This window comes from Antrostomus carolinensis, unplaced genomic scaffold (genome assembly GCF_000700745.2).
Source record: "Antrostomus carolinensis isolate BGI_N321 unplaced genomic scaffold, ASM70074v2 scaffold36078, whole genome shotgun sequence".
In the NCBI taxonomy this organism is placed as follows: Eukaryota; Metazoa; Chordata; class Aves; order Caprimulgiformes; family Caprimulgidae; genus Antrostomus; species Antrostomus carolinensis.
In genome coordinates this window covers 6981-34677 of record NW_010335633.1, presented here as the reverse complement: position 1 = coordinate 34677, position 27697 = coordinate 6981, and the positions used below count along the sequence as shown (strand labels likewise).

The 27697-nt window shown below is 36.1% G+C and overlaps 1 protein-coding gene across 1 annotated transcript; it reads left to right on the top strand.

Moving 5' to 3' along the window:
* Nucleotides 1-743: 743 nt before the first annotated feature.
* ERCC6 (ERCC excision repair 6, chromatin remodeling factor) lies at nt 744-26141 on the top strand (the record flags this gene model as incomplete). Its single annotated transcript, XM_010174625.2, has 15 exons — nt 744-902; nt 5648-5783; nt 12183-12353; nt 12830-13006; nt 14382-14498; nt 16031-16126; nt 17959-18177; nt 19231-19341; nt 19776-19895; nt 20960-21054; nt 22924-23069; nt 23153-23875; nt 24502-24703; nt 25030-25108; nt 25578-26141. Coding segments are annotated over 15 exons (2980 nt in total), but the record flags the coding sequence as incomplete, so codon positions are not given.
* Between the last annotated feature and the right edge of the window lie 1556 nt (nt 26142-27697).

The window sequence follows — 27697 nt, the reverse complement described above, 5'->3', positions numbered from 1 at the left end:
ATACCGACCCTTGAGGGACACCACTCGTCAGTTTTGGCTTGCCATTGTAAATCTTGCTTTCTAGTCTACTTCTTTTCATTGGAATGTATATTACATTGTAGCTTATACAATTTCTAGTGAATGGCTGGTTGTAGAAACTGCCTTGATGCTCTCACATAATAATGGTCTACTGCATCCCATTCACTGGAATAGGTTCTATTGTTTTGCCTTCCAAAACATTTTGCCTTGTTGGCTTTTTTTCTTCATTGAAAGAGACTAAATGTTATTAAATGAATTTATGTAAGAAAAAAACATGTTTTGGCAGACGTGATCAGTTTTCACAGTCTGTAAAAAGTCTGTATCCCTTACAAGTCAAGCTTGTCCTTCAGTTCAAGGTATATGTTCCAAATAATATAATTTACTAAACCCTTACATGTCATCTTTTCTGAAAAGATAATGTTTTGTTAGAGTAGCTTTCCAAGTTCCTTTTAACACTTAAAATATACATGAAATAAAATACTCTCCAATTACCATGACTATCAGTTTAATTAGAAATGTTTGTGTTGCATAAAGAATGAAAGTCACATGTAATGTCTGAGTGCATCAAAAATGTATGACCTAGTAAATACAGCACTCATGTAAAACACACATCCAGCATGTTACTGTAACTATCGTTAGAACCTTGCCAAATGATTAATTCATGAGTACTTTCTGTTATGATCTGTATTATCAAACATTTGCCATCTTCTTTTTCCTTGTTTTAGGTACCAGCAGACAGGTGTTAGGTGGCTCTGGGAATTGCACTGCCAGCAGGCAGGAGGAATTCTGGGAGATGAGATGGGATTGGGCAAGACCATCCAGATAATTGCCTTCTTGGCAGGTCTGAGCTACAGCAAGATCAGGACTCGTGGCTCAAATTACAGGCAAGTGCTTCTCTGCAGACTGTCAGTCTGTGGAGCTCAATTAATATTTCATCAGATGTATTGCTGGTGGAGGAGGGCCCTGTGAATTATTAATGACATTTCAATTACAATATTCCTTTAATTCTTTTAGTAGGGGACATCAAAGGAAAAATTTTACGAGACAATGGAGCTGTAGGGCAGGAAAAATTAAACATGTAACACTTTTAATGAATTCCAGGCATTGATGCTTCATTTTGCAGATGAGCCACACTAGATATTTTGGGTCAATACAGTGTCTAAGGTTAGCTTCCACAAATGGATTGTTTACAAACTCAATTACATTAATATCAATAGTTTACACAATATGGAATTTTAAATTAGATGTAATACCTTTAGTTCCATTTATTAAATTTTACATTAAAATATTTGTTCTGGCAAACCACCAGGTAAATGCTTTACAGGAAGTAGCAAGCTGATTTGCAGTGAAAGTTAGAGTTTCTGATTGGCAGGGAATTATCCATGCCAAAAAAATAGTAGTAATAGTAAAACCAGTAACTATACGGAGGAATTTCCATCTGTTATTTTTTGTTGTTGTTGCGATTGCTTTTCAAAACTATGTTAGAATGACTGGCCTTTCTTACAAGATCTTTTTTGCTTTTCTTATTACTGAACAATGATTTAAAATTCTTCTTAATTGGTGAAATTGCCGGAAAAGATACTTGTTGGTGTCCTTTGATTTACAGATACATGCATGAATAATACTTGAGTTTTCTAGTTCTGTTGGCCTGTTTACCTGATGTAAATTACTATATGCAATTAAGCAAATATCATAGTATTATACTAAAGAAAAATAATTAACTTTATATAGAGGCATATTAAATTATGTTCAGCATGTACATGAATTGTATGATGATGCTTTAAAGAGAAAATACTATGTCTCTTTTCCAGTTGCTTTTTACTGTAGCCTTTATATAAAAAAACTCTGTCCTTCATCTCTCAGGGCAGTTGATTTACTTTGATATGACTACCTGGTTTAAGGATGCTACTGTACGGATTATTTTGTGTAGGGTATATTCCCTGCCCCAGTTGGAGGATCACTGAGTTGATGGAAATTCTTCAGGAACATCTCTTGACATTGTTACACGGTTACAGCTTTTAAGACCTAAAATACTGCAGTGAAGCTACAATAAAACTTTGAAAAGGCCAAAATATAATTGCACACCTAAGTTGTGGTGTTCATTCTGCATGTGAGATAATGTGTTCAGTTTCATTTTTTGGTTGGTGCATGTCATTAAGTCTGTAATTATAGTAATTCCATGGGAGGAAATGAGGTTTAATTTTTTGGTGAAACTTGCTCTGCTTTTGCTTGTGTGCTGTAAGGCAGAGGGTCTAAACAACTTGATCTTTACATAGTCAAGCATTTTCCCCATCTGCTCTCTGAACTCACAAGGCAGCAACGCCAGCTAGCTAGCTTCTATCTGAAAGCCATGTAGTCTAGTAAGCAGAAGACTTTCTGGTCAGTCTGGCAGAAGACTTTCTGGTCAGTAAGCAGGTATTAAGAGTGGATATAGTTGTGTTGTCAGCATATTTAAATGTCTTCCAGCCTAGCTCGTATCTCATTACCTTGATGTGTAGATGGAGCTAGCGTACTACTGTATGAATCTGGCACTGTGGGCTTTCCCAGCCTCAGCTGGCCTTCTGTAAAATGGAGATAATGCTGTCATGCCTGTGCAGAATTGCAAAGATTGTTGTATTTGGAGGCACTTGAGTATTAAGGCAATAGGGTCACTTTTGTTGATATTCAAAATATTCAGCTTTCTTTTCTATCAGTGAAATTTTCTGCAAAAGCATTCTTTAAAATAAGGTGAGTAGACATTTCCTTTTGTAAACTGCTTCTGATTTTAATGTCTTTCTGATCTTGAAGGAGTCTGAAGACTAGCTGAAGTAAGGAACTACTTGTTACATGGAGTATAACTATTACAAAAATCCAGTATTGTCTCACTTAACAGTTACCGAGTTATACAGCTGGGGAAAGCCAAATGTCATGTGAGGTATCAGTAGAAGTGTTGCATCTATGATGGTGTAAGGATATAAGGGAAGGAAGATTTACAGAGCGAGGGGAAAGGTCTTTTGTTAGACAAGCTGGGATAGTTGGAAAAGTAACAGCTTTCAGACCAGTGGTCCCTTCGCAAGAAAAAAACAAAGCAGCAGCAAACTTCAGGTAACCCAGCTCTAGTCTGTATCTAGACTGAAATCTGTTTTTGAAACCTGATGAAGGTCTTAGGGATCCACAAGTTTGCCTCTTTACAAGTACATTATTTTGTTTAACAAAGATGTTACCTTTCATTACAGACTTTGCTTCATTTATTTCAGAGATCAGATGAGAAACTCTGTCATAAAGTTTATACACCGAGTATTTACTCATCTGTGCTCTTCAAGATACTGAGATATAATCATACACGTTAAACATTAAGGCTCTACTCTGAGTGGCAAAGAGATTAATTTCCGTGGTGCTTATATAAATAAAAATCCATTGCCCCAGAAAACTTGTATTGCTCTTGATGCCCTGTTCTTTTATTTTCACTATTATTTAGTTGTCATTTCAGTTTCATTTTAAAGGCATGATTTGCCAGTGCTTGGCAATAGAGTTGGTTATAATGCAACATGTTTTCCTCTGATAATTTTTTGAGTACTTAAAGATTATAAACATAGGAAGACTACAGCTTCCTCTTCTTGTTAGTAAGTTGCAGGAATAGATCTTACTTGCAATTCTAATCACATCCAATTAAATAAGACCTTATAAAGAATACTTACTGTGAATATGGGTTTTATAAACCAGAAGCAACAGAAGAAGAAAGATATTTGGGTGTATTGATCATATATTATATTGACCATAAGCTATTACTACAGTGCAACTGTGAAAAAGGGACAGAATACATCATGACGATATATTTGGAGTAGGAACAGGGCTGTATTAGTATCGTGGTACAAGACACCGGTAAGACTTTGGTTTGGAATGTTGTTAGTGTCATCTTTGTTCAAGAAAAACTAATATAAATTGGATGGGTAGCAGAGCAAATCTGTTGCAGTGATTAGAAGAACGAAGGATGCCTCCTTAGCGTAGCTAGCAGAAGCACGTGGTTTGTTTAGTTTTGTGAAACAGCACAGAGTGGAAGTTAGATGACTCTTTTTTATAAATAAATAAAAGCTCTCAAGAGAAGAATAAAATGTTGGCTAGTAGAAAGTGATTAGAGCCAGACTAGACACAAAAGAGGTTTCACACAACTGAGTGGAGGGGGAGTGGATTTTCTGAAAATTGATCAAAGGAAGTGTGAGCTCTTTGTGTAAGCTGAGGGGGGAAAAAAAAACAAACAAAACAAAAAACCTGGTTAAACCCAGCATGTGAGCTTGTTTGATACAGACAAGGGGAATAAGCAGAGGTAATTTCTTACTACCCATGAAGAGTGAGGAACTGATAGGTTCTGGGAAAGTTGGGTTTTTTTCCTAGAGATATTCTTAAGAGCAGTTGCCTTTTTTGCTGTAGATTTCTTTAAGAGTGGTTATTTAGATTGTAGCATAGTTGAAGCTGGTTTTTGCATTTCCAACTTTAAAATTCCACTTGGATTGCTGGGAGATTTTAAATTCAACTATGTAAGGTTGTTATATAATATTTGTTCATAACGAAAGAGATAAGCAGCATCCAGGTTGTTATTCTGCATATGTATAAGCTTTAAATAAAGAATATTATTTCATAGTCAGCAGCTTCTAAAGGCATTAACAGGTTGGGTTTTTTTTTAAAAAGCAGAGTATTGCTGGTGTCTGGGAAATCTTTATTGCTGTGTGCATGGGATCTCGAATGTATACTGTGATCTTTTGAATTGTTTATTTATTACCATTTGAATAGTACCTGGTCGGCCAGACACAATCAGTGTGTCATAACTGTAGCTATTGCCTTTGTTTACAAAGTCATTTTCTTCTATTTCTTAAAATGCAAATATATTTGAAAAATAACTACTAGTAGCCACTACTTAGTGTATTTCCTATATGATTGTTGGTATTTGTTTGTGATGGTAATATTTCTTGTTTGGCTGTTGTGTGACAGATTTCTTCTTCTTAACCTTAAGAGTAGCTCTGAACTTAATATACAGAAAGACTTTGTTTCAAACATCCTCACTAATTCTCAGAAACAATGATGTGATTATGAATAAAAAACTTGAGACAATTTAAGCCCAGATGAGACCTCAGCTTCCATGGTTGATACATTCTGTTGCTTTTGAGCCCTTGTCTTATCTGTAAATTATGGTGATAATAGTACAGTATATTACCAACATGAAGCAGAACACCTGTGTGTAAGTCCATTTGTGAGGCTCTAGCTATGCATTCTTTTTAATAGAAGTAATAAAATAGTTGTTTGTTAATGATTTCTTTTCTCTTATAACAGCATTTACCCAAACCTGATTTGTATTACCATAGGAGGAAGTTCCCTTATGCCTTATTGTTTGGAACTGTTCTATTTCTGTGTTTATCTTGATAGATGCATCCATTAACTGTTCAGTGGATAGGTTCTTATAGCAGTAGCCCTTTCATCTTCCTTTAAAACAACAGACTTGTAGAAAAAAAAAAAAAGTGCCAATTAATTTCCATAGCTCTCATATTGCATTTGAACTATAAAGTGTGTCATTTTAATATGTGTATATTTTAATGAGCCACTTAATATAGAGTATTTATTTCACACTAGTTTTTTTTCCTTGAATACTTTCTTTTAGGTATCAGGGATTGGGTCCAACAGTGATTGTTTGTCCAGCTACTGTGATGCATCAGTGGGTAAAAGAATTCCACACTTGGTGGCCCCCATTTAGAGTCGCCATTCTCCATGAAACTGGTTCTTATACTAACAAAAAGGTAATAGTTGACATCCGTTTTGTAATTCCAGAATCTCATCTCTTCTCTTCGCTTCTCTTCTCTTCTCGTGCTAGCAAAAAAAAAAAAATAATCCCCTGTTCCTGAATGTTTCTGTGCAAACTTGTGTTCTTTCTCTGTTTTAAAAGAACAAAAAGTTCACTGTCTTGTATTGATAGACGGGGGATGACACACAGTACGTTTTACACTTGTGTAATGGTAGACTAGCATTGCCTCAACAAATTAAATGTAGTAACAGGTTTCTTGCTTGAGCTTTGCTTGTACTGCAGTCCATGCTAGAAGTTCATGAATAGACTGCTTGTACACCAGGTATATGTTTATAGTGCTGGTGAGTTCTCTCCTTGCTCTTCCATTCATCAGTATGTCATTGATCTAATACTTAATACATTTTGCTTGCACAGGCAATTTCTCTTCAGCTGGTCAGTTTGTCAGTTGATATCACCTCGTCTCCTTTTCTTTAATGACAATGTTACTTTGTTGTTTTTCTTTTTTTCCAAACACTGCCTTTTCTGATTTAATTTTCTCAGCCAGTCTCTTAATACATATGTTCTTATTCCATTTCTTAAGTTGACAAGAGTGACTTGTCTGAAGTTTAAATCCTTGATACCTTACTGGAACAAAACAAGGAAAACTTAGATTTTGTTTTCCCTTGGCCTCTTATTTCAGATGCTTAAATGGATTTTAAGGATTCAGCAAAGCATTTTTAAATTTCTCTTTAAATATTTATTGAATTTCTTGTAATAACATTAAAATGATATGGTGCTTAATTGCACTTGATTAAACATATTCTGAGGTAATTGATGCAGTTACAGTACATGGCAAAAAAGGAATAGCACATTCTAATGTGCTAATAGCTTCCTGTTGTTCAATTAACTTGGTATGTTTTCAAGCCCTAAAAGTCTGTTGACCTCAATAACATGCTCACATGTCTTCCTAAATTAAATCGTGTGTGCTTATTTTGGGGTATTTGTTAATTAATGCACTTGACAGACTGTCTCAGATTTTTCCATCTGCAGGCATAGTCAGGTTTTCAGGACTTCACCTTCCCATTGTCTTCCCACAAATGCTTACTCAGTAACCTAAAATCAAGGAATTCACATACCATATGATCACTTTGGATAAGTTCAGTTCTCTAATTCTGCCCTAATGCCTCATCTTCTTAGAGCTGCAACAGTATGCTTTAAGCAAGTGTCACTGCTGATGTAGTTTTTATCTCATGCACGTTTTTTTTCTAGATGTCTTTTAATCAGAGAAGAGCAAGCTTATGACTAAAGTAAAGTTTTAAAAAAAAAAATCTCATAAAATACAGGCCAGGTGATGTTCCTGCCTAGAACTTATTTTCAGTATACATTCTTTCTATGAATACCATAGTGCTGATCTGATCTCATGACAATTCAATTTTCTGATAACCTATGGCATTACAGGAGACTCCTTTTGCCTGTGTTAACTTTATAATACTCATGCAGGGACCATTCTGCCCTTATGCTCTGGCATAAGGCATAAATTTAAGTAATTTAAGTAATTTTTAAGTAACAGGATTCACCTGTTGTTCTGTTAGTACATCATGGTTTATCATGAAGTAAATGAGGAGAGTTATGTGCTGGACACAAGGAGACAGGATTGGGGAATTGAAAGTTATCTGCTTTGGAGTAAGAAAGGTCACCTCAACCTCTGAGCTAACAGAGGTTGGAATGGTCTGGACCAGTGGAAGAACATAATTGTTGCCCAGATTAACTAGACATTAGACAGTGAAGATCTTAATGAATTTTGAGGAATGTGTTATCCTGTAGTAGTTGGCCAGCAGGTTGTTTGTGGTAAAACACAGTACTGCAGCTTGTTCTGTACAGGCCTGTGAAAGAGGGACGAATTATTTCTAAGGAACAGAGAAAGATAAATCTTAAAACTAATGAAGGAGAATTTTGGAGGAAAAGTTAAGCAATGATAGGTGTCCCATAAGGCAAGGTGGTATTTCTTAGCAGAAAGAAACAACAGCTGAAGTTTCATTTGATAAAACTTAAGCTGATCTTTTAGATGAGATGGATCTACATAATTATTACCCTGACATTGGCAGGAATCTTGAAATATTGGCAAATACTAAAACTTTCAGCACTGGTGAAATGATATGCTTTTATGAATAGGTATTTTCTGTTGCAACTTCTAAGGTACCCTGGCATCAATGTAAGATCCTGTCTCCCAGTTCTTTAGACTTCCCACAAAAGTATTTGCTTGACAGAGAAGAGTGGGGAAGACACCTGTTCTGACTGTTTTTTCATAAATTGGTACTAGGCAATACCTTGCGCATCTTTTCAGTTAGTGACACTCCTTTAGTGTTACTAAAGGACTTCTGAGCAGCGTGGTAAGTGAAAGGCTTACTATTCATTACATTGGCATATCCTCTTTTCACAGTCCATTTTGGTTTTCTTTGCAAGCAACTTTATGATTTTCCACAATAATAGTAGGAAATAACAACCTGAATTGTGAGCTCCAGTTTGGCTGCAAATCTGGTGAGCCTTTTTCAGGTGAGTCATTGAGACATCCTGCTTAGGTATCTCTGCTGCTATAGTATTTGTATAGGTTTTTAGCACATGTGATGCTTCCAAAGAGAGACTACTTCATTCCTTTGCTAAAATAACAATGGTAGACAATTTTGGCAGTAAGGGAGAGAAGTTTAGAGTTTCAGTTTCACCCCTTGAAATATGACTACTAATAGTTTAAAGGCCTTCAACTATCCCCAAGGGAAGGCAGATTGGTATTTTAGATGATGGAAGGAAAACTTAATAGCAAGTTGGATTGGTTTCCAAGACTTTATAGCTAGTTTAAGGCATTTGGATTAAATTTAAAACTTGCTATTATTATTTTTAGTTGTAGTAGTAGTATTTGTGATTACAGAACATCATTTGGTTCTTCTATGATGATAGATGTGCTTAAGTTGAAAGCAGTAGGAAGAACTAGATTTAAGTAGTAGTCTTCTGCTGTGAAGTCAGCTTCCAGTTTGAACAAGGTACAGCACTTGTGGCTATGTCCTGTGGTGCTGCATTGTGCTATTAACCTCCTACCGTGGTTTACACTCAAATCTGATGTAGCTTAAAGTGACTTGTAAACATCAAGTGCTCTGAGACCTCTAAGGATGAGACAAAATAAAGACGTATATCTAATGTAGTGTATCATAAATACTGTTTTATTTATGGTTTAGAGCAGAGATAATGGGAAGAAAGCTCTGTAAGTGTAGGAAGAAAAGCCATCTGTACAAAGAGGTTGCCCTGTTTCAAAACTTTTGATGGCACATGAGCATTTGAAAATCATAGAATATTAGAGACAATATGAACTTTGGTTGTCTTGGTTTAACATATTGTATGGAAGGAGGATATATTTTTTAAGATGAAGGCTGAACTTCCAGTTCCTTGATCTTTAGAGCAGATATCAATGAGCTTAACAATTCTTTCTGGTAGTAATCACATACCATTTGTAAAGCTGTAACTTTACAGCATTTGTGTGTCAAATGCTGTACACACAATGCAGCTCTCAAAAGCAATTATCAGTTTGTGTGGAACCATCTATTTGAAGATGACTTTGCACGCTGAAGATTTTGGACCTTCTACCCTCACAGTAGAGTATGCAATCTACATGTAAAGAACAAGTTGCAAAGGTTAATCTTTGGCATGTCTGTATATGGAACCTCTATTTTAGCCAAAGGATCTATTTCTGAGTTAAGGACCAAACTCAGATAAACTTAGTATCATGCCACAAGAAGTAGCATTCTTTTTAAATATGTAGTAAGTGCTTTAGCTCTTTTTACTGCAACTTTTACATTATTAAAGATTGTAATGTGTTCTTTTGAAGCTTCTTCATGGTGCCATTTAGATTGTTTTGTTGGGGGTAGGGAAATAATAAAGAGGTTTTATAGGTTGAATTTATGGATCTCTGGGCTTAATGGTTGGTTATGAGATAGTGATAAGCCTGCTGAAGAATGCATTTTTGATTCACAAGTGATATATGGTTGTGTAAGTGACTAAATATCTCTGTAAGTTCACACTTGCCTTAAAGGTATCTGAAGAGTTCAGCTCCTCTTGAATAGTTTTTAGAAGATGACTTAATGATAAAAAAGATAAAGCTTGTTTCTGTAAGCATCAGTCAGAAAAATTGTTCTATTTTTGTAGCTTCAGAAACAAACTTGTAGCTACAATGAGGTACCAAGAGGAAAAAACATTTGCTGAGAGGTGTGTCCTTAGAATAAATCATAAACGTTTTAGCCTTAATAAATGGTGCTTGCCCAAAATCTTCCAGTCTTTGTACATTGCATGTGTCCCAGTGAAGACAAGGCAACAGAATCAACTTATCACCCTAAGTTAGGAGGAAATACTGTCCTTCAATTGTAAAGACCTGAAATACTGTGCTGAACAGAACTACAAGATCAGAATTACTCGACCTACTCACATGTTCCTCTATTCATTAACATCTTTTAAAGGCCAGAGTTCAGAATTTCAAAGTTAGATAACTGCTGTGTAATCTTTTGGCTTTAGTAGGATTTGTCTCTCTTGAGATGATTTTTTTTTATATCCCCCCCTGCCCCCCAGTTTAACAGTACATGCCCTGAGATATTTCACTGAAGTGTATTTCCTGAGGGGAGGGCGGGGAAATTAAACGTGCCTGAATCTAACCAAACAGAAATTGTGAACTAAAGAATACATAATAAAATAGCATAAATTCTGAAATGCCACAGCTTTAAAACAGTGTGTATCTAATACTAAATCTATTATAATATTTTTTTAAATTTTAAATTGTTCCAAGAGCTCCAACTGAAGCAAAGACAACCTCTGAGAAAGTACCCAATGCAGTAAAATGAGAGTTAATAAGTGTTGTAGTGTGAGTTGATAAAATTGTGTTGTTGTTTTGTTTCTTCATTGTCAGCACAAATCCTTGTTTATTAAAAATTTAGCTTGAAGGAAACTTTAATTAATTACAGGTTCAGCAAATCCTGACTAGGATTCTGCTGTGGTGTGTTTACAGTGAATGGCCTTCATGTGCCTGTGTTTCACTTCTGTTCTCTCTGCTACCTGACAACGTGATTTATGGCTGTTGTTTTCTACTAGTCCACTGTTTGCCCTCTAGGAGGGATTGGTCTCTTGAGCCTCCATAATAACAGCAGCACTTTCACAAAACATCTTTTAATGACAACAGTGTAGCATTCTGTAAGTCAGGCTAATTGCAGACATACCCTATTAATTGCAAAAACTAGGAGAGGTTACATATTTTACAAGCTTTTAATTTGAAATCGCCCGAGATGATTTGTCTTAAGTGTTTGGGTAAAGATGTCTACAATAGTCTATGATAGGCCATTGCTGAGACTCTAGGACATGGTTGCAGACTATGGACAATGTACCAGGTGGAATTAAGCTTTGAATGTCCACACTTGCCTAGAAATCCTACTCTATCTGTAATACAAATTTTTCTGAAAATTACATATTCTCTTGAGAATCATGATGTCAACATTAAATAATGTGTCATGGTTTTATCAGGAGATGATAATTAGAAAGTAGAAGTTCTTGAACAGTTAAATGCAGAATTGCTTTTTGAATCTTATGTCTTTGACCAAGAAATTTTACAGTAAGAGATCATGGACTTTTAACACCATCTGAGTCTCCGAGATGGATTTTTCCCTTTGTTTTTGCTAGTTTTGTTTTTTTCTTAAAGGCACTTCTCATAATGAGGGTTTTGTCTTTAGCAAAGTCTGTGGTGGTTCTACTTTTTTTTTTGTTTTTCATTGGGTATGTTTGTTTCATCCAGAATGGCCTACCAGCCCCTCATCTTCTGTTTCAGTCTTATATATGGAGGATAAATGCAAGAAAGATGAATTTTGAATACTGTGAATGCTGTGGAAGGTGTTACAGACTGGCCCTGCTCTACATAATTTACAACTCTAAAGGCTAATAAGAACTTAGGGAAGGGACATAGCTTTACAAAGAGAAGCATAAAATTTTAAGATTAAAACAAATATATTAATCCTATCAATGAGAAAGATTGGACAGAATTTAGGATTAACAAAATAGATTTTTGTGATTGTTTTTTAGTTTTTCACTTGCTTAGTTTTCCTCTAACTGATCTTGCATGCAGTACATAAAGCTGGGTTTGTGAGGTAGATATAGCAGATTTCCTTCTGAGCAGGCTTCACATCAATTTCTGATCTGTTATACCATGGTAATCCAGTCCTTCGTTCTCTTACAGATGAGCTAAGAATCATATAATCAAAGTCTTGCCTATACTTATTTTCTTTGCAAAGTAAATTTTGTATTTGCTTTTTCAAAACTTTTTGTACATGCTTTGGACAGCAGGTCTGAGTTTTCTGTTGCACTGTTACTGACAATGTGCACCTTTTGCTTTTAGGCGAAACTAATTCATGAAATTGCTTCATGCCATGGAATTTTAATTACGTCTTATTCGTACATTCGACTGATGCAGGATAATATCCACAGCTATGACTGGCATTACGTGATTCTGGATGAGGGTCACAAAATCCGAAATCCAAATGCTGCAGTCACACTTGCATGCAAGCAGGTACTTTATAAAAAATAAAGGTTTTAAGAGCTGCAGGGGGGAGGTTCAAAAATCTAATAACCTGTATTAGTTTATCATAAAAATACACATTTGGCCACTAATAAAGAATAAAAGCATAAATCACAATGGTCTATATTTTGACTGTTCAATTTACTTAATATTTTTAATGAGTTTACATCAGTAAATTTACAGAAGTATGGTAGAGGGGGGAAAAAAAAAAAAACATAAATGTTAAATTGTGTGGTAATTTACCATTAGGGATAAAGGTCAGATTGCTGCTGTTCATTTTCTAACAGTTTATGGAAAATGTATTGCAGAAAGCTGTTTATTGCAGGAATATGTGATTCTGTGTGAATATGAGGCCATATATTTTAAAATGAGAATTACTTGATGGTGAAATTTAATATCCTCTGAGGCAGGCTACACCATGAACCATGAAAATAACTTTCTTTTGATTTTGTGTTTTTCACTGATAGTTCCGCACACCCCATCGAATCATCTTGTCTGGCTCCCCTATGCAAAATAACCTAAAGGAGCTCTGGTCCCTCTTTGACTTTGTATTCCCAGGGAAATTGGGAACACTGCCTGTGTTCATGGAGCAATTTTCTGTTCCGATAACCATGGGAGGATATGCCAATGCCTCTCCTGTCCAGGTAAACGCATCAAAAATATCACTTCACTTGAAGGAAATATTATTTCAAAACTGAATTTTAAATGTACCTCATGCTGTATGTTCTAGACACTAACCCAAAAGAGTTGCATGTGTGGTTTTTTTACTGCTACATATGTGAAAAGAGCTGTTCAACTAAATGAGACCATTTCATTTATACAAGGGTGTAGCGCAAGAAAAACAAAGTTTTATTTTCAGAAGCCTGGAAGTTCAAATCATTAGAAGTATTCTTTGATATAAAGTAAAGGTAAGCAAGTTGGGGTGGGAGGTGACTGATCTCATATTTTGATGTACTTAAATAGAACTTTCCTGTTTGATATCAAGCTTCAGCAAATTATACAACAGAGGAATCCTTAAATCCAAACTGAAAACTGTCTTCATCTTTAAAAAAGCTAAAAAAGGTACTGGAAGTCTGAAAGTAGATAAACTATTTAATTTTGAAAGCAAAAATTATTTTGAATATTATTTTGAATAAGTATGTCTATTAATCCTTGTACTTGCATTTCTCAGTATTTATGACTTCTTAAACATTTTTCAAATTAGCTGATAGGTAAATTATCTGCATATTAATGTGCAGACAAAGTTTCGTATAAAAGACTAATAAACTTGTATCCTTTTAACTATTATTTATAATGTTTTGCACACATGCATTTCTAAAGTTTTATTTTCTTTATGAGTTTAAGTACTTCCCTTGTCTAAAGCTTAGTAAATTACTAAATTGGACAGCCGATTTTTTTTTTTTACATATCAATAATTTATTGTATCCTTTGCTTTGCTTTAGGAGAAATGAAGGTATTTTTAGCCATTATGTACAGTTAATACCCATCTCACACATCCATTACCCATTATAGAACCATATGTTCCATTTAAGGCCAGAGTGACCTTTTGTTTCTGTGATCATGGGGATTTTCTTGTACCGATTTTTTTTTAATAGTCTCGAGTGGGCACTAATCTTCACTTATTGTCTAGTAACCACCATTGCTGCAGGCTTCTTTTTTGATCTTCAGTGTATGTATTAGCAGTTTTTCATGTGGATTTTGGTCCTGTGCAAGTTTATGCTCACTTCTTGGATTGGTTTCTAAAAGAAATCTCTCCTCTCTGGTCTCTTTTAAATTCCACTAAATTAGGAAAGATAAATTAGTGGTATCTGAGGAAGACTTACTTACTGAATATTATTGTTGCTAACATGAATTTTATTGCAGTTCATGTTGTGCTGAATATGTAACCACAGATCCACATAAATCATACACCGTCTCATTTTATGAGGATTTTCCTATTACTAATTATGGAATTTTGCTTGTTGCTAAAACTGTTAGCAAGAACCAAAATACAACTTTTGCTTTTTCTTTCTTCTTCAGGTAAAAACTGCATACAAATGTGCCTGTGTGTTACGGGACACCATAAACCCCTACTTGCTGCGAAGAATGAAGGCTGATGTAAAAATGAGCCTTTCACTTCCAGATAAAAATGAACAGGTTTGCTTATATTTACTATCCGATCTGAGCCCTTTCCCTCCCCAAAATCCAACCTTTAATGAACATTTGGAAATAATTTGTGCTAATAGCAAATGAAATGCTGTTTGAACTAAAGATAAGATGTAGAGCTTTCAAGTTGTTTTCTGAGTATTAGATGGTCATAATCTTGCAGGGTTTGCACAAGTGCACTCTCATCTAAAAACCAAAGGATATAGGAAATGCAGTCAGGTCTGCTTAATACTGTCCTCCCTAGGTCACAGGTGTATACAAATGAGTTGTATGTGGGGTGTTTCCTATGGTGCATCTCCTGGACACTTTTAACATTGTTTTCTGCTCTAAAAAGATTAATTTGGGCAGCAAACAGTAGAGAAACGCTTGACGGCAGTTGTTTGTACTGCAAACTAGCTGGGCCTGTACATTCTAGTAAATTTCCAAAATATTAACCTTTTGATCTAAAACCTCTTTGCTATACAAAGATGTGGAATATTTTTTAGGAAACATTTTGATTCAAAGAAGGTTGAAAGCATTATTTAAACAACTGAAATTCCTACAAATACTCACTTGTAGTAATTTAAAGGCTCTTTGCTATACAAAGATGTGGAATATTTTTAGGAAACATTTTGATTCAAAGGAGGTTGAAAGCATTATTTAAACAACTGAAATCCCTACAAATACTCACTTGTAGTAATTAATAGATTCTTCTGCCACTCGGGTTTCAGTGCTTCAGGCTTTCTTATCCTCTCCTCACTCCCTTCCTTCCTTCCTGTTTCCTCCCTCTAAAAGAGAAACAGATGTGCTAGTCTTTGTAGGACAGTGCTGAAAGGTACATAATAAATGAGTAGGCCATACTCAATTTCTGCTGTGCAGTCTAATGATTTTTTTTTTTAAATCAAATTTTGCGTTTCTATATATTTTAAAGAGTCTGGGCTATATATGATAAAGAATGAAATCATAAACAGATTAAACAAATTTGATTTTTGTTCTTGTCGGTCTCAGAGCACTACATAAGTTTGACTTACAGCATAACGTTGGATGCCTTGCAGGATGCAAGGAAGTGATTTTGTTCCATTTTAGACCATCATTATATGCTCACACTCAAAGGCTAATGACAGAACGGATTACACGTGCTAACCTAGTTTTCCCATGAGGCACTAAGAATTTGTGAGTTATAAGGGACATAACAGACACACAACGGAAAGCCTTTCCTATAAACATGAGCTTTGAGAGAATGTTACATTGCGCAGTTACCACATTAAAACTGGGAAATGACAGCACTAAAGCAATTTGAGGGGAAAAAATAACAACTGAGAAAGGGCACAGAAAAACTCATTGAACCCATCTGAATGATTATGTTCCTTCTCTAAAAGTTCTAAGTTTTTTATTATAATGTTTTCTATGCAGTATCTTCTAACTTAGTATTTCAGTATGTCAGATATCTGAAGCTTCATTGTAGCGTATTGTAAAACTTTAAAATTTACTCTATTTGGAGTTTACAGGTTCATCTTGAATGGTTCGTTTGTTTGTTTTGATAGGTCCTCTTTTGCCGTTTGACAGATGAGCAGCGTCAAGTCTATCTAAATTTCATCAACTCTAAAGAAGTTTACCAGATTCTCAATGGAGACATGCAGGTTGGCATTAATTAAGGTTAATGGCAGGTAGAGTTGTATGGATAAAGTCATGGACTGACCATTGCATTCTTCTAGCTGGATTCTAAGCAGAAAGGGAAGCAAATACACTGATTTCAGTTCTGCTTTTGTGGATGTCTGCTTTCTTTTCCTCAGAAATGGTCCATGGGATATGCAGAGTTAGTGATCCCTATGTAGCGGCATGACTGGATAAAAGTAGGAATGAAATGGGCTTGGCAATATATTTGTGATGTTGGGAACAAATTATGGCTTGTTGGATGACCTGCTGTAGGTAATTGTATGCGTGCTTTTAACCAATTGCAAAAGTGAAGTGAAGGAAAAGAGTAATTCGTCCTGAGACTACAGTTCAGGTATAACTTTGAGATGCTACAGTTGATGATTTGACCATTCTGTGATTTCACAGAGTCTTAATATACAGCCGAGCAAATAGCAAGCATCCTTGTTATTGTCTTACTAGTCACTTCCAACATCTTTTGCCTCTGTCCTCATAACGTAAGTGTTTGAAATTGCTGTGGCCAGGGTGACAGCATTAATTGAAATACTATTTTAAATGCCTGCTGTTGCCTGTGTAACAAGTCTGCTATTCCCTGTGACTCCTACGTTGCACACATCTGGGCCATTTCACACTTGTACGCGTGCAGTGGGTGTTTTTCACTCCCATTTTAGCTGCAGGATACGGATCTGTTGTTTGTAAAAGGAGAAGTAATATTTCTTGGTTATAATGTGTATTCACCACGCTTCCTTGTCTTGTAAACTGTGAAATCCCTTCTCCTCTCAACCCCAGTGACTCCAGTTAGTCGCATGCTCAGTACAGCCATGTATATCATAGTGCCATACAAAGCAGATGTTGACCATCTCACTGATCTCGCACAGGTATAGTGGCCAGGTTTTTTCAAGTGCCTAGCAATTTTAGTTATCCCAATGAAAATTATTTTAAGGAGTTTCATCTTCAAGAGATGGCTTGTACAAGACTATCTGCAGAAATTTCTCTAAGATGTTACAGAATGGGCTGTTGTATTTGCTAGAGTTCTGAAATTTTTGAACAGTAAATGTCAATGCTTTTATTAGATATTTGGTGATGACAGCAGTGATTCCCAGCTGAAAAACATAAACCTCATTGTACACATAAACCATAAATTATGAGCAGGCTCATCCAACTTGTAGTGCTAGATGATGAGGGATTTGCTGTTTCAAGCTAGTTCATTTTTATGAGTGCCCATTATTTCAGAAGAATAAATAACACTTCTAATATTACTGAATGAATAACTGAACAGAACCCTTCTAACATGGCATAAAAAGTGGTAATTTTCAGCTTCATATATGTGTTCAAATATGTTTACTCCTCTGTTCTTTGTTACCATGCATTCTGGTGGTTATACTTGCTATCCTCAAGGTCTTGTCTTTAGTTGCATTCCTACATGGCAGGGGTTGGAAGGAGGGACACAATAATTTCAAGTAACAAACTTGGTCGATATTTTCCTTTTGAGTAGGAAAATTTTGACTGTGAGTTACAGCTAGGAACTGCTTTTGTTAATGTGGAAATTGTTGCAGAATTCTCTTAACATTGTTACCACAATAGGCTGACTAGAACACAAAATTTCATTGTCCTTCTCTTGTACTGATTTTTCTTAAAACTTTCCATGAAACAAGTATTACTGTCCATTGGCTTCTCTAAAGAGCAAACCAGTATTAAAAACAAACTTCTTGGTGATGACTGGATTAATCCATTGCTGTTTATTTTTTCTCAACCACAACCCATATAGACACAAGCATTTGTCAAGAAAATAATTTTATTTTTCTCCTCCTTTCTTTAGATTTTCTCAGGACTAGTAGCTTTGAGAAAGATTTGCAACCACCCTGACCTCTTTTCTGGTGGTCCCAAGCTTTTAAGGGGTGTACCAGATGCTGAAGTGGAAGAAGCAGATCAGTTTGGATATTGGAAACGTTCTGGAAAAATGATAGTGGTAGAATCCTTGCTGAAAATTTGGCACAAACAAGGTCACAGAGTGTTGTTTTTCACTCAGTCAAGACAGGTAAGATGAGCTAATTAGTTTTAGTTTTAGTAACAACTAAAACTAAAAAGTGTGTGTTTCAACAAGACTTGTAATTGGAAACACCTTTTGTAGTGTCTCACAAAATTAACATCTTACTGAAAAAAATACAAAAATGACTAATGTCTTTGGAATAGTTGGAGACCAGTTCCCTAGCTCAGTAACCTCACTTTTCTTTGCTCCCTCTCTATATAAAGTCTTGCATGGAATTTTTTAGGTTGTTTTTTTTTCTTTCTTAGTTCTTTGGTAGTCTTATTTTTCATAACATACACATAACTACCTGCATTTTGACTTCTTGTTTCAAAACAAGTATGTGTGTTTTTAATTTAAAAAAAAGATGACATCAGAACGACTGCAGTGATAGCTAACTGGGGAGACTGCAGCAGTGATGTTTTTGCTAGCACAAAATAGGTTGAATTATAATTATTATTATTATAATTTTATAATTATAATAGAGCTCAGTAAGCTTTACTGTAATGATACACTGTTGTGGCAGTGTTTCCCAAATTAAATACACTGGGTCAAAGCTTTTATCCGTTGTATCTGTATAATACCAGGCTGAAGGAGTGGTGATGTATTTACTGTCCCTACTGTATAGTTTCAGGATAGAATTGGTAGTCAGTTTGCTCGCTCTGTTTAGTACATGTGCACATCTAATCCTCAGAATTGTGTGCTTTGGACCAGTAGCACAGAGAGTGATCTTCATTTGTTTTCCCTATATATTCATGATTCTGTCTTGCTTCTATGGATTCCCTGGAATACTGCACCATTACCTGGTTGTCTTGAGACCACGGCTCTGGACTTCCCAAACCAAGCACAAACATTCCACTTGTGCATTCAGTAGTGACATAACTATTTTGCCCTATCCCCCATGACATAAGTTAAATAATTTTCCGCACACTTAAGATTCACAAATTATTGGTTGTCATCTTGTTTGTTTAATTGTCACCACAGTTAGTACTAGAAATTCTACTTGATCAGACAGTTGCTTAGTCTTCACATCTCTATTTCATTACATTTTTTCCATCACAACAGATGCTACAGATATTTGAAGTCTTTGTGAGAGACAGAAACTATTCCTACCTCAGAATGGATGGCACCACAACAATAGCTTCCAGGCAGCCCCTTATAACAAGATATAATGAGGTGAGGTGTTGCATCCCACACACGCCTATTAGTGAGTATGGTTGAGTTCTTGCATTCCTTTTTGGTCTATTTTTCAATGTGCTACTTCAGGTTTGAGACACAAAACTGGGGAGTTCAGTCAAATGAAACCACTTTCTTTGTGAGACAGGAAGAAGTTTTTTGGTTTTTTTTTTTACACTTAAGTTGGGCTAAGAAAAAAAAAAAACACAGTTGAAAAGGGGGGAAATTTGGTTGGACAACAGTAAATGAAATTTATATCAAACTACTTTTATTTGTCAAAAAAGATATTAAGTAAACAAGGACATGTATTCCTTTCTCTTGGCTCCCTTTGAATCTTTGCAAATAATGCTGATAATAAAAGAATCCAGGAAATAAAGAAAATTATCTTATATTTTGGTAATTCTTGCTTTAGTAAATTCTCTCTTGTGTTATAGGACAAATCCATATTTATTTTTCTTCTAACAACTCGTGTTGGTGGCATTGGAGTTAATTTGACTGGTGCAGACCGAGTTATTATTTATGATCCTGACTGGAATCCCAGTACAGACACACAGGTGAGTTTAGTTCATTACATTCCATTTAACAGCTAAGTTGAAATAAAACTGAAGATGGAATTACATAGTGTCAAAGCACTATGTTGCTCTTCCCAGTTGTTGTTCCCAGCAACGATCGCTTAGGTTGCAGTTCCACATTATGATTATTTTTGTGGCAAAGCCAATTTAAGTGGTTCCCACCACATCCCCTTTTTGCTGTTATACCTTACCACTCTTCAATATTGTTGATTCATATAGTCTGTTTAGAGTGTAGCCAAACAAACAGTTGAAATGGCCTGGGTTTTTTTAAATAAATAAGCAAACAAATTAGGTGTTTTTGAAGGGAGAGTACAGCTGTGCAAGCTCATGAACAGGCATGACTGTTCACGGTTGTAATGCAGGGTAAAAAAAGGAGAACAAGTGTTGCTTAAATTGGCTTTGTTACTAAATAATTATATGTAGCTATGCCCTTAGAAGCTGCTGTTAAGCCAATACCTTAAAGAAGGTTTGCCTTATCTGATAGTGTAATGAGACTCTGGGTTATCAGATCCCTTAATAGTATATGGAGCTTACATGTTTGAGAGGAAAAAAATATTTTTGACAGAAATCCTATATAGCTCTGATATCTGCAAGTGTGTAGTCTGACATAGAATGTTCTATTTTAGCAGTTGGTTCAAGATGTTTGTAGGAAAGCTTTCAGTCAAGAAAAAGAAGAAAAGTTCAAAGGAGATATATATATTAAAGCTCTGTTGTGAAATGGATCCCTTTTGGAATAAGTCTATGTAAAATACATCTCTTGGATACAAGTCTTAATTTTAACATAATTTTTTAATATATTTTTTGCATAGATTTCTTGGAACAATGGAGACTTGTTTTTTACATATGTAAACTTTCTAAATTGTTTTCATCTCCTGCTTAGGAGAGGAAAATTTTTGTCCTAATGCCGTAGAAGTACCACAGCTATGCAACTTCTTAAACTATTTGTTAAATGTCCAAACCAGGTTTGAAACAGTGGTATCAATAGCTCTTTGTCAAACACATGTTTAAATGTCTGATGTCTGGTAACCAAAACTTTTGTGTTCCAGGCTCGGGAGCGTGCTTGGAGAATAGGCCAGAAGAAACAGGTGACTGTGTATAGGCTTCTCACTGCAGGTACTATCGAAGAGAAGATATACCACAGGTCAGTCAGAACGAGTCCTTGGATTCAGCCGTATGCTCAAGAAAATGTTTATAGCGAATCTGAGGCAATGTAACTGTGACATACTGTGCGTGTGCACACAGGGCTTGTAACCCCCCAACCTTGGTTATGATGGGCACATCATGGAAAACTTCTAAAAATTTCTGCCGAGAAGTGGGACGCCTTCTAATATTAGACTCCCAGCTCCAGGGCTGTGCTGCCGCCTCTCTAGCTCCATGACCCACGTGCTAAATAAATATATCTCATCAGTCTGTTCCAGCAGCTGTGACCAGCACATCCAGAATTCACTGCAAATGACAGAGGATGAGGCATAGACAGGACAAAATGAGCCCCTTACTCCAGAACATGAGACTCAGCAAGTCTGAAATTCAAATTGAAATCAGCAAGTTCTTTATATTGTCCTTAGGATATATAAAGATGTATGTGGTACATACATCCATTTATGACTCTGCAAACCCGATTTGATTTTATTCACAAATCATTCCAAAGTGAGAGAATTAAATCCCAAGAACCACCAGTCATATTCACGTTACTTATTCCAAAATGTAGCTAAAACCTTGTATTTTGAAATCAATGAAATATTTCCCATTCAGCTTTCTTGGTAGCTAGCTTCACTCACATGAATTCCAAATGAATCTACATGGGAATCCTCTGTCTAGGCATTACTCTTTAGAACTGGAATATCCTCTTTGAAAATGCAGATGAATGAAAAGCTCTAAATAATGAAATACTAGCACTTATTGAGTGCCTTTTTTAATCTGTTTTACCGCACGGATCCAAAGCATCCGCTGTTGCTTGGCTTGCATCCCACTGGCATACTTCTGTTTGAATAACACTGACCACATCAAGGCATTGGGCTCTAAGGGTCAGGACAGCCATCAGAAATTCATTTCTTTCCAAAACAATGCAATGGACTTTGAACTTTAAGCAAGTTGTCTTTTCTTTTTGCCTGTGTTTTCCTCCATGCAAATATGTGATTGTCCTTGCAGGAAGCTATGAAGCTCAGTTAATTCTGAAAAACTTGGAAGTTTTCTGATGGGTGCACTACAGTAGTTGGCACCTATGTTTAAACTTTAAAAATAGTTTCCACGCTTAATGCCAGTAGAGTCAAAACCATGATAAAAACACTTCTTGAGAACCAATTTCCAGCTCTACTTAGGGATGTATATTTTTTTTGCACAGGAAAATAGTGACTAGGACTTGCAATCAAAAGCTGTGTAGTACAACTGGCATAAAAGTAGCTTTACCAATAGTACAAAACATTTTGCAACTTAGTTCTCCCCCAAATCTGTTCCTTTCAATCCTCTGTAGATGAGCTCTTTTTTTCCCCTCCTCTCAACCAAAGTCTGATTTCCTTTTTTAGTGGTTGTCAACCAGTCATCACCGTCAGACTGAGCTGCTCTGCTGCTTTTGATTCCTCCAATCAACTGAGCCATTAAAATGTTGTCATTTTAACAAGCTCTTGTTTTTCTTTCAAGGAGCTTTCTGATAGTTTTATTGTAATATATGCAAGCTTTTCAGTTTTAATGGACAAAAAAAAATTCTAGCTCTGAAGTTATTTATTGCTTAGTTAAGCGATGCCTCATAGGACGTTTCAGGATGGTGGATACCTGTTGTGTTATGGGGTTACTGCAAAACAATCAATCCCTGTGTTTAACAATTTAGTTGGTTGTTTGAAAGTTACTAACTCCAGATTGTCTTTTGGAAACTAACATCATCTTCCCACTGCTTAATTGTTCTGCAGGGTAACGTTTGTGCCTATACAGTTTTCTGTTTAAGTACTGTATTCAGTGCTTAAACATAGCTAGACATTGTTTCATGCACAAAATACTTTTTTTTTTCCTTTTTTAGACAAATCTTCAAGCAGTTTTTAACGAACAGAGTGCTGAAAGACCCTAAGCAGAGGCGCTTTTTCAAATCCAATGACCTGTATGAACTCTTTACTCTGAGCAGCCCAGATGTGTCTCAGGGAACAGAAACAAGTGCAATTTTTGCAGGTACACATTTTTTTCTGTTTGTTTAAAAGAAAAAAATGTTTTAAGTGTTTGATAAATGGATACTAATTTCATTCATCCCTCAGGTACTGGTTCAGATGTTCAAATCCCAAAACAATTGAAACGGAAACTTGAAAAGCTACCTGATAATGACAGCTCTAAAGGTGATCTTCATCTTACAGAAAGCAGCTCACCAAAGTACAGCAGGTCATCCAACTCCTGCTCAACCACCCATATGAGAAATTATTCTCCTAAAGCAATAGAGACAAATGAGGAAACCAAAGGAAACTTGGAAACCTTTGACCAAAATAGCTATGCAGAAGATAATGCAGAAGCTGCTACTAATATGAATTCATTGACTAAAAGCAAGGAGGAAAGCTTGGAAAGAGCTGACAAATCTATGTCCCAGTCATTGCCAGGTGAAGCAGGGTCTTCAGAGAATGCCAAATATCTGAATGTGGCTGATGAAGTACATGGAGCAGCTAATGCAAATGTCAAGGGAGATTTTAGCCTTACATGTGGTGCAGCTGGCTCTTTGGAAAAGCAGGTTGCTAAAACTGAAGATGGGCAATTAGATAATAATCACTATAAATGTACCTCAAAAACAAAGCACAGAGTGGATATGCTGTCACATGAAAGCCACAAAGATAAGTTTAAGAAGAAACATCACAAAGATGCCAGATTTGAAGGAGAGCGCATTCCTCATCTAGTGAAACAAAAGCAATACAGAAAGGAGAATGATGAAGAGAAGGAGGAAGACTCAAAGAAAAATGATGATTACGTCTTGGAGAAACTTTTCAAAAAATCAGGTAAACTGTTGTCATTTGGTTGCTCGACAGTATCAGACTATTTAAACACAGATATATATATAAAACTTATGTGAGTCAGGGAAGGAGCAGTTCTGATACTCTGATTGCTAGAGCTATAATACGAAATATGTTTTATCTGTTCTGTTACTGCAGTGAAATACTAAACTGTTAATCATTGAAATGCTCTGGTTATGAATGTGCTAATTACCTTGGCACAAACATTTCGGAGAGATCTGCAGCCTTCCAGAAACACTCTGGATATAGAAGTAATGCAGTGTTTCTTCTGGAAATAAGGATGTAGCCAACCTTCATTTACACAAGGGTTTCACTTCTGTCTGTCCTGTCCATAACAATAGAAATGATCGATTTACCCACATAATTGCAAAGTCTGTTGTGAATAATGACCTCATCAGCACACCAGAAGTGGTTGCTGTCAAATTGATTGCTTATCTGATAGAAGAGGGTTTCCTTGTTAGAAATTACTATACTGAAGTGCTGAATATAATCATCCTGAAAAAGGAAAAATGTGGTTGTGGCATTCACTTGAATGGTGAATATTTAATTTTGCAGATAACCATGTAAACAGTTGTCCTCCTTCACTTTTTCTTGTATCTTCTAATTTTTAGGGGTACACAGTGTTATGAAACATGATGCCATTATGGAAGCTTCCAGTGCAGATTATGTGCTGGTGGAAGCAGAAGCAAACAGAGTGGCCCAGGATGCCTTAAGAGCCTTAAAAGTCTCTCGACAGCGATGTTTAGGAGCTTCTTCTGGTGTGCCAACCTGGACAGGCATGAGTGGTCTTTCAGGTGCACCATCAGGAATAAAGTAAGTTTGGTTCTCACACTATTTTTACAAAAATAGAAATGTTCCTTCGAATGCTATGGATCTGTCTTTTTTTGTGCTTGGTATTTGCAGTAACATGTATCAAAGTGAAGGTTCATGTTTTATATTTAATAAAGACATGAGGGCATATTACAAGCCTAGGAAGTCCATTCTGAAGTACAAATAAAACATTGTTGCACAGTGGAGAAGAGTTAGCAGAGGTCTCTTGAGAACCCTAAAATGCAAACCCTGTCAGTGTCTTTGGCAAAGCTATCCTAATCTTTTTGAGAAGGATGTTTTATAGAGTTAATTCTTTTGTTGGTTTTTAGGAGTCGGTTTGGTCAAAAGAAAAACCCTATGCTGCTTTCTTCACATTCCACTTGTGCATCACCTGCAAAGAAGTGCAAGGTAAGAGACACACTAATGTTTCTCACTTAATAGCTGATATATGTTAAATGTTCTGATTTATGCAACAAATGTGATTTATCCTCTAGATGTGTCTCATACCCATTTGTCCTATGATTATGTAGAATTATAGAATTTTTAGTCACCCATGAATTTGATTTTTCATGTTTTGATATAGCATCTTGATGAAGTGTAATTAGATACAGCAGTCACAAATTGCAGCATGGTCTGGTTTTCTGTCTTTAAGACTAGCAATGCTTTTCTTTCACTTCCTAAGTTCTCCAGTTGAGACCCAAACATACTACCTCTTTATTGTGTATTTCAAGTTACTAGCTTCTGAGTGTTCATGTTTGTTGTTTAAGTCTTAAACAACAGGCAGACTTTGTTTAACAAATTCTGTGGATCTCAAAATCCAGCTTTTTCCATAGTCTGTTTATTTATTATTAATAAACATAATCCTGTTTATTTGCAGGATACAGATACAATAAAGAAAGAAAATGTAAAGAAGTGTAGTTCCAATGGGCACTTTGGTGGAAAATCTGGAGAATCATCATCCAGTGCACTAGATTCTTCATCTTTATTAGCTAAGATGAGGGCAAGAAACCACCTTATTTTACCACAACAGACAGGGCACGAGGGAGATGAGAATCATCAGCAAGCACTCACCCCAGCCCTGGGTTCAACAGAATACGATGAACTGCTCGTGGATGTGCGTAACTTCATAGCGTTCCAGGCCCGCGTGGAAGGCGAGGCTAGCACTCAGGAACTACTGCGCGAATTTGAGGCCAAACTGCCAGCGGCGCAGTCCTGCATCTTTAGAGAACTTCTCCGCAATGTCTGCACCTTCCATAGGAACCCAAATGGTGAAGGTGTCTGGAGGCTAAAGCCAGAATTCCGCTGACCTTTGTCAAGGGAAGGCACCTGTCTGTGTCTTGGCCACCACTTTCCTTTCAAAGACTCAATGTTTGTCTATTAAAATGAGGAATTATTTTGTATTCGTGATTTAATAATTGACTTGAGCAGTCAGTGGTGCAGCACTTGTTGCATGCTCAGAGCTAACTTCTGATTTACACTATTTATATGAAAGTGCCATCTACCTCATAAATGAAACAATACAAAATATCAGCACCTTTTCTTTAAAAGAAATCTTAATATAAATGGGATGAAGAATACATACTGACTTTTTATTGCAATAAGAACCATGGATGTTGCTGTGGGTTGTAAGACACTTATTTGATTTCTGTGAAATTCCAAGAACTTCTTCCTCTGTTTTCTTTGTTACTTGAATTATCAGGGGGCACACAGTGTATCATTTAAAAAAAAAAAAAAAAAAAAAAAGAGAGATCTTATAGTAGGAGTTAATTTATCATCCTTTCATGACACTTTCATCAGTAGTGAGAACTTTGTTTTAATGTTGGTGCTTTTGTTGTTGCCAGCATCTAGCATATGCAGTGTACCTTACATCACTAATTAACTTGGGAAATAATTCCACTGCCACAGAGGTTTAATCACAATAAATGGAAAGCCTGGCAGGATACAGAGATGACTGACAGTTGATAATTGTGGAAAACTTATTATATGGAAAGCCCATTTACACCATAATTATCAATTTGGTTACAGTCCCATACACCACTGGCAGTTGCTCGGTAGAGTATTTCTTACCACTGAGGTGACAGTAACTGTTATGTTTGTCATAGGTTGTGGACTGATAATTGAATGTTGATGAGTCTCACTGTAATTGATGGCAAAAACTTTACAATTCCCTGTTAGCACTTAAAATTTTATACCTTGACAAAGACTGAGTTTTTAGTTGGTCAGGGGGAGAATGGTTTCACTGTATTTTACTAATCGTAATCACTTCTGGCCAGAGACATAGCTGAAGCATATACAGAAGTTACAGGTCATTCCTCTTCTGTAGAAAGGGAAAATCTCAGTCTTCCTGACAGTCAGAGAAGTTCTAATACCCATTTTCTTCCAAGGAAGGAAGGATTGGATTATTTGTAGCAAACTCAAGTACTACCTTGGGTCTTTCTTCAAGGTACTAGTGTGCTACATGAGGAAATCTTAAGAGGGAATAAATGGATAGATTTTGAGAAGAAAACTGCATTCTTGAACATTCTTGCAGCAACATTAATTACTGTATGGCTTAAACTAGGAACAGTTAAATATGCCTAATGGCCTTCCTATCCCTAAGCTGTTAAGAAAAGGGAAAGCTGAGCTACTTCTAGTTTTTTGTTCTGTGTGAAAGTATCTTGTTTACTTTCAGATGAAAGTACACATATTGGAAGATGAACAAAGAAGCAAGAATACACTGTTACTTTGTTCTCATAAGGAAAGTCTTTAAGATACTTCCAACGGATTTTCCTCTTGGTTTTGCTCAGTGCTAAAGGATCTGTAGAGATTTGCAAAAACTGATGCCTCACTGTTTCAATAACTGGTCAGTTGGCTTTTCACAGACTGGAGTTGGAGAAGGCAGACGGTACAAGAACCTGTATCTTTTCCTAGTGGCATTTTAAGGTGTGACTGTTGCCCCTTTTCCTGACATCTTTTTCTGATCCCATTTATATTCACTTACATTCCCTCTTTCAGGAG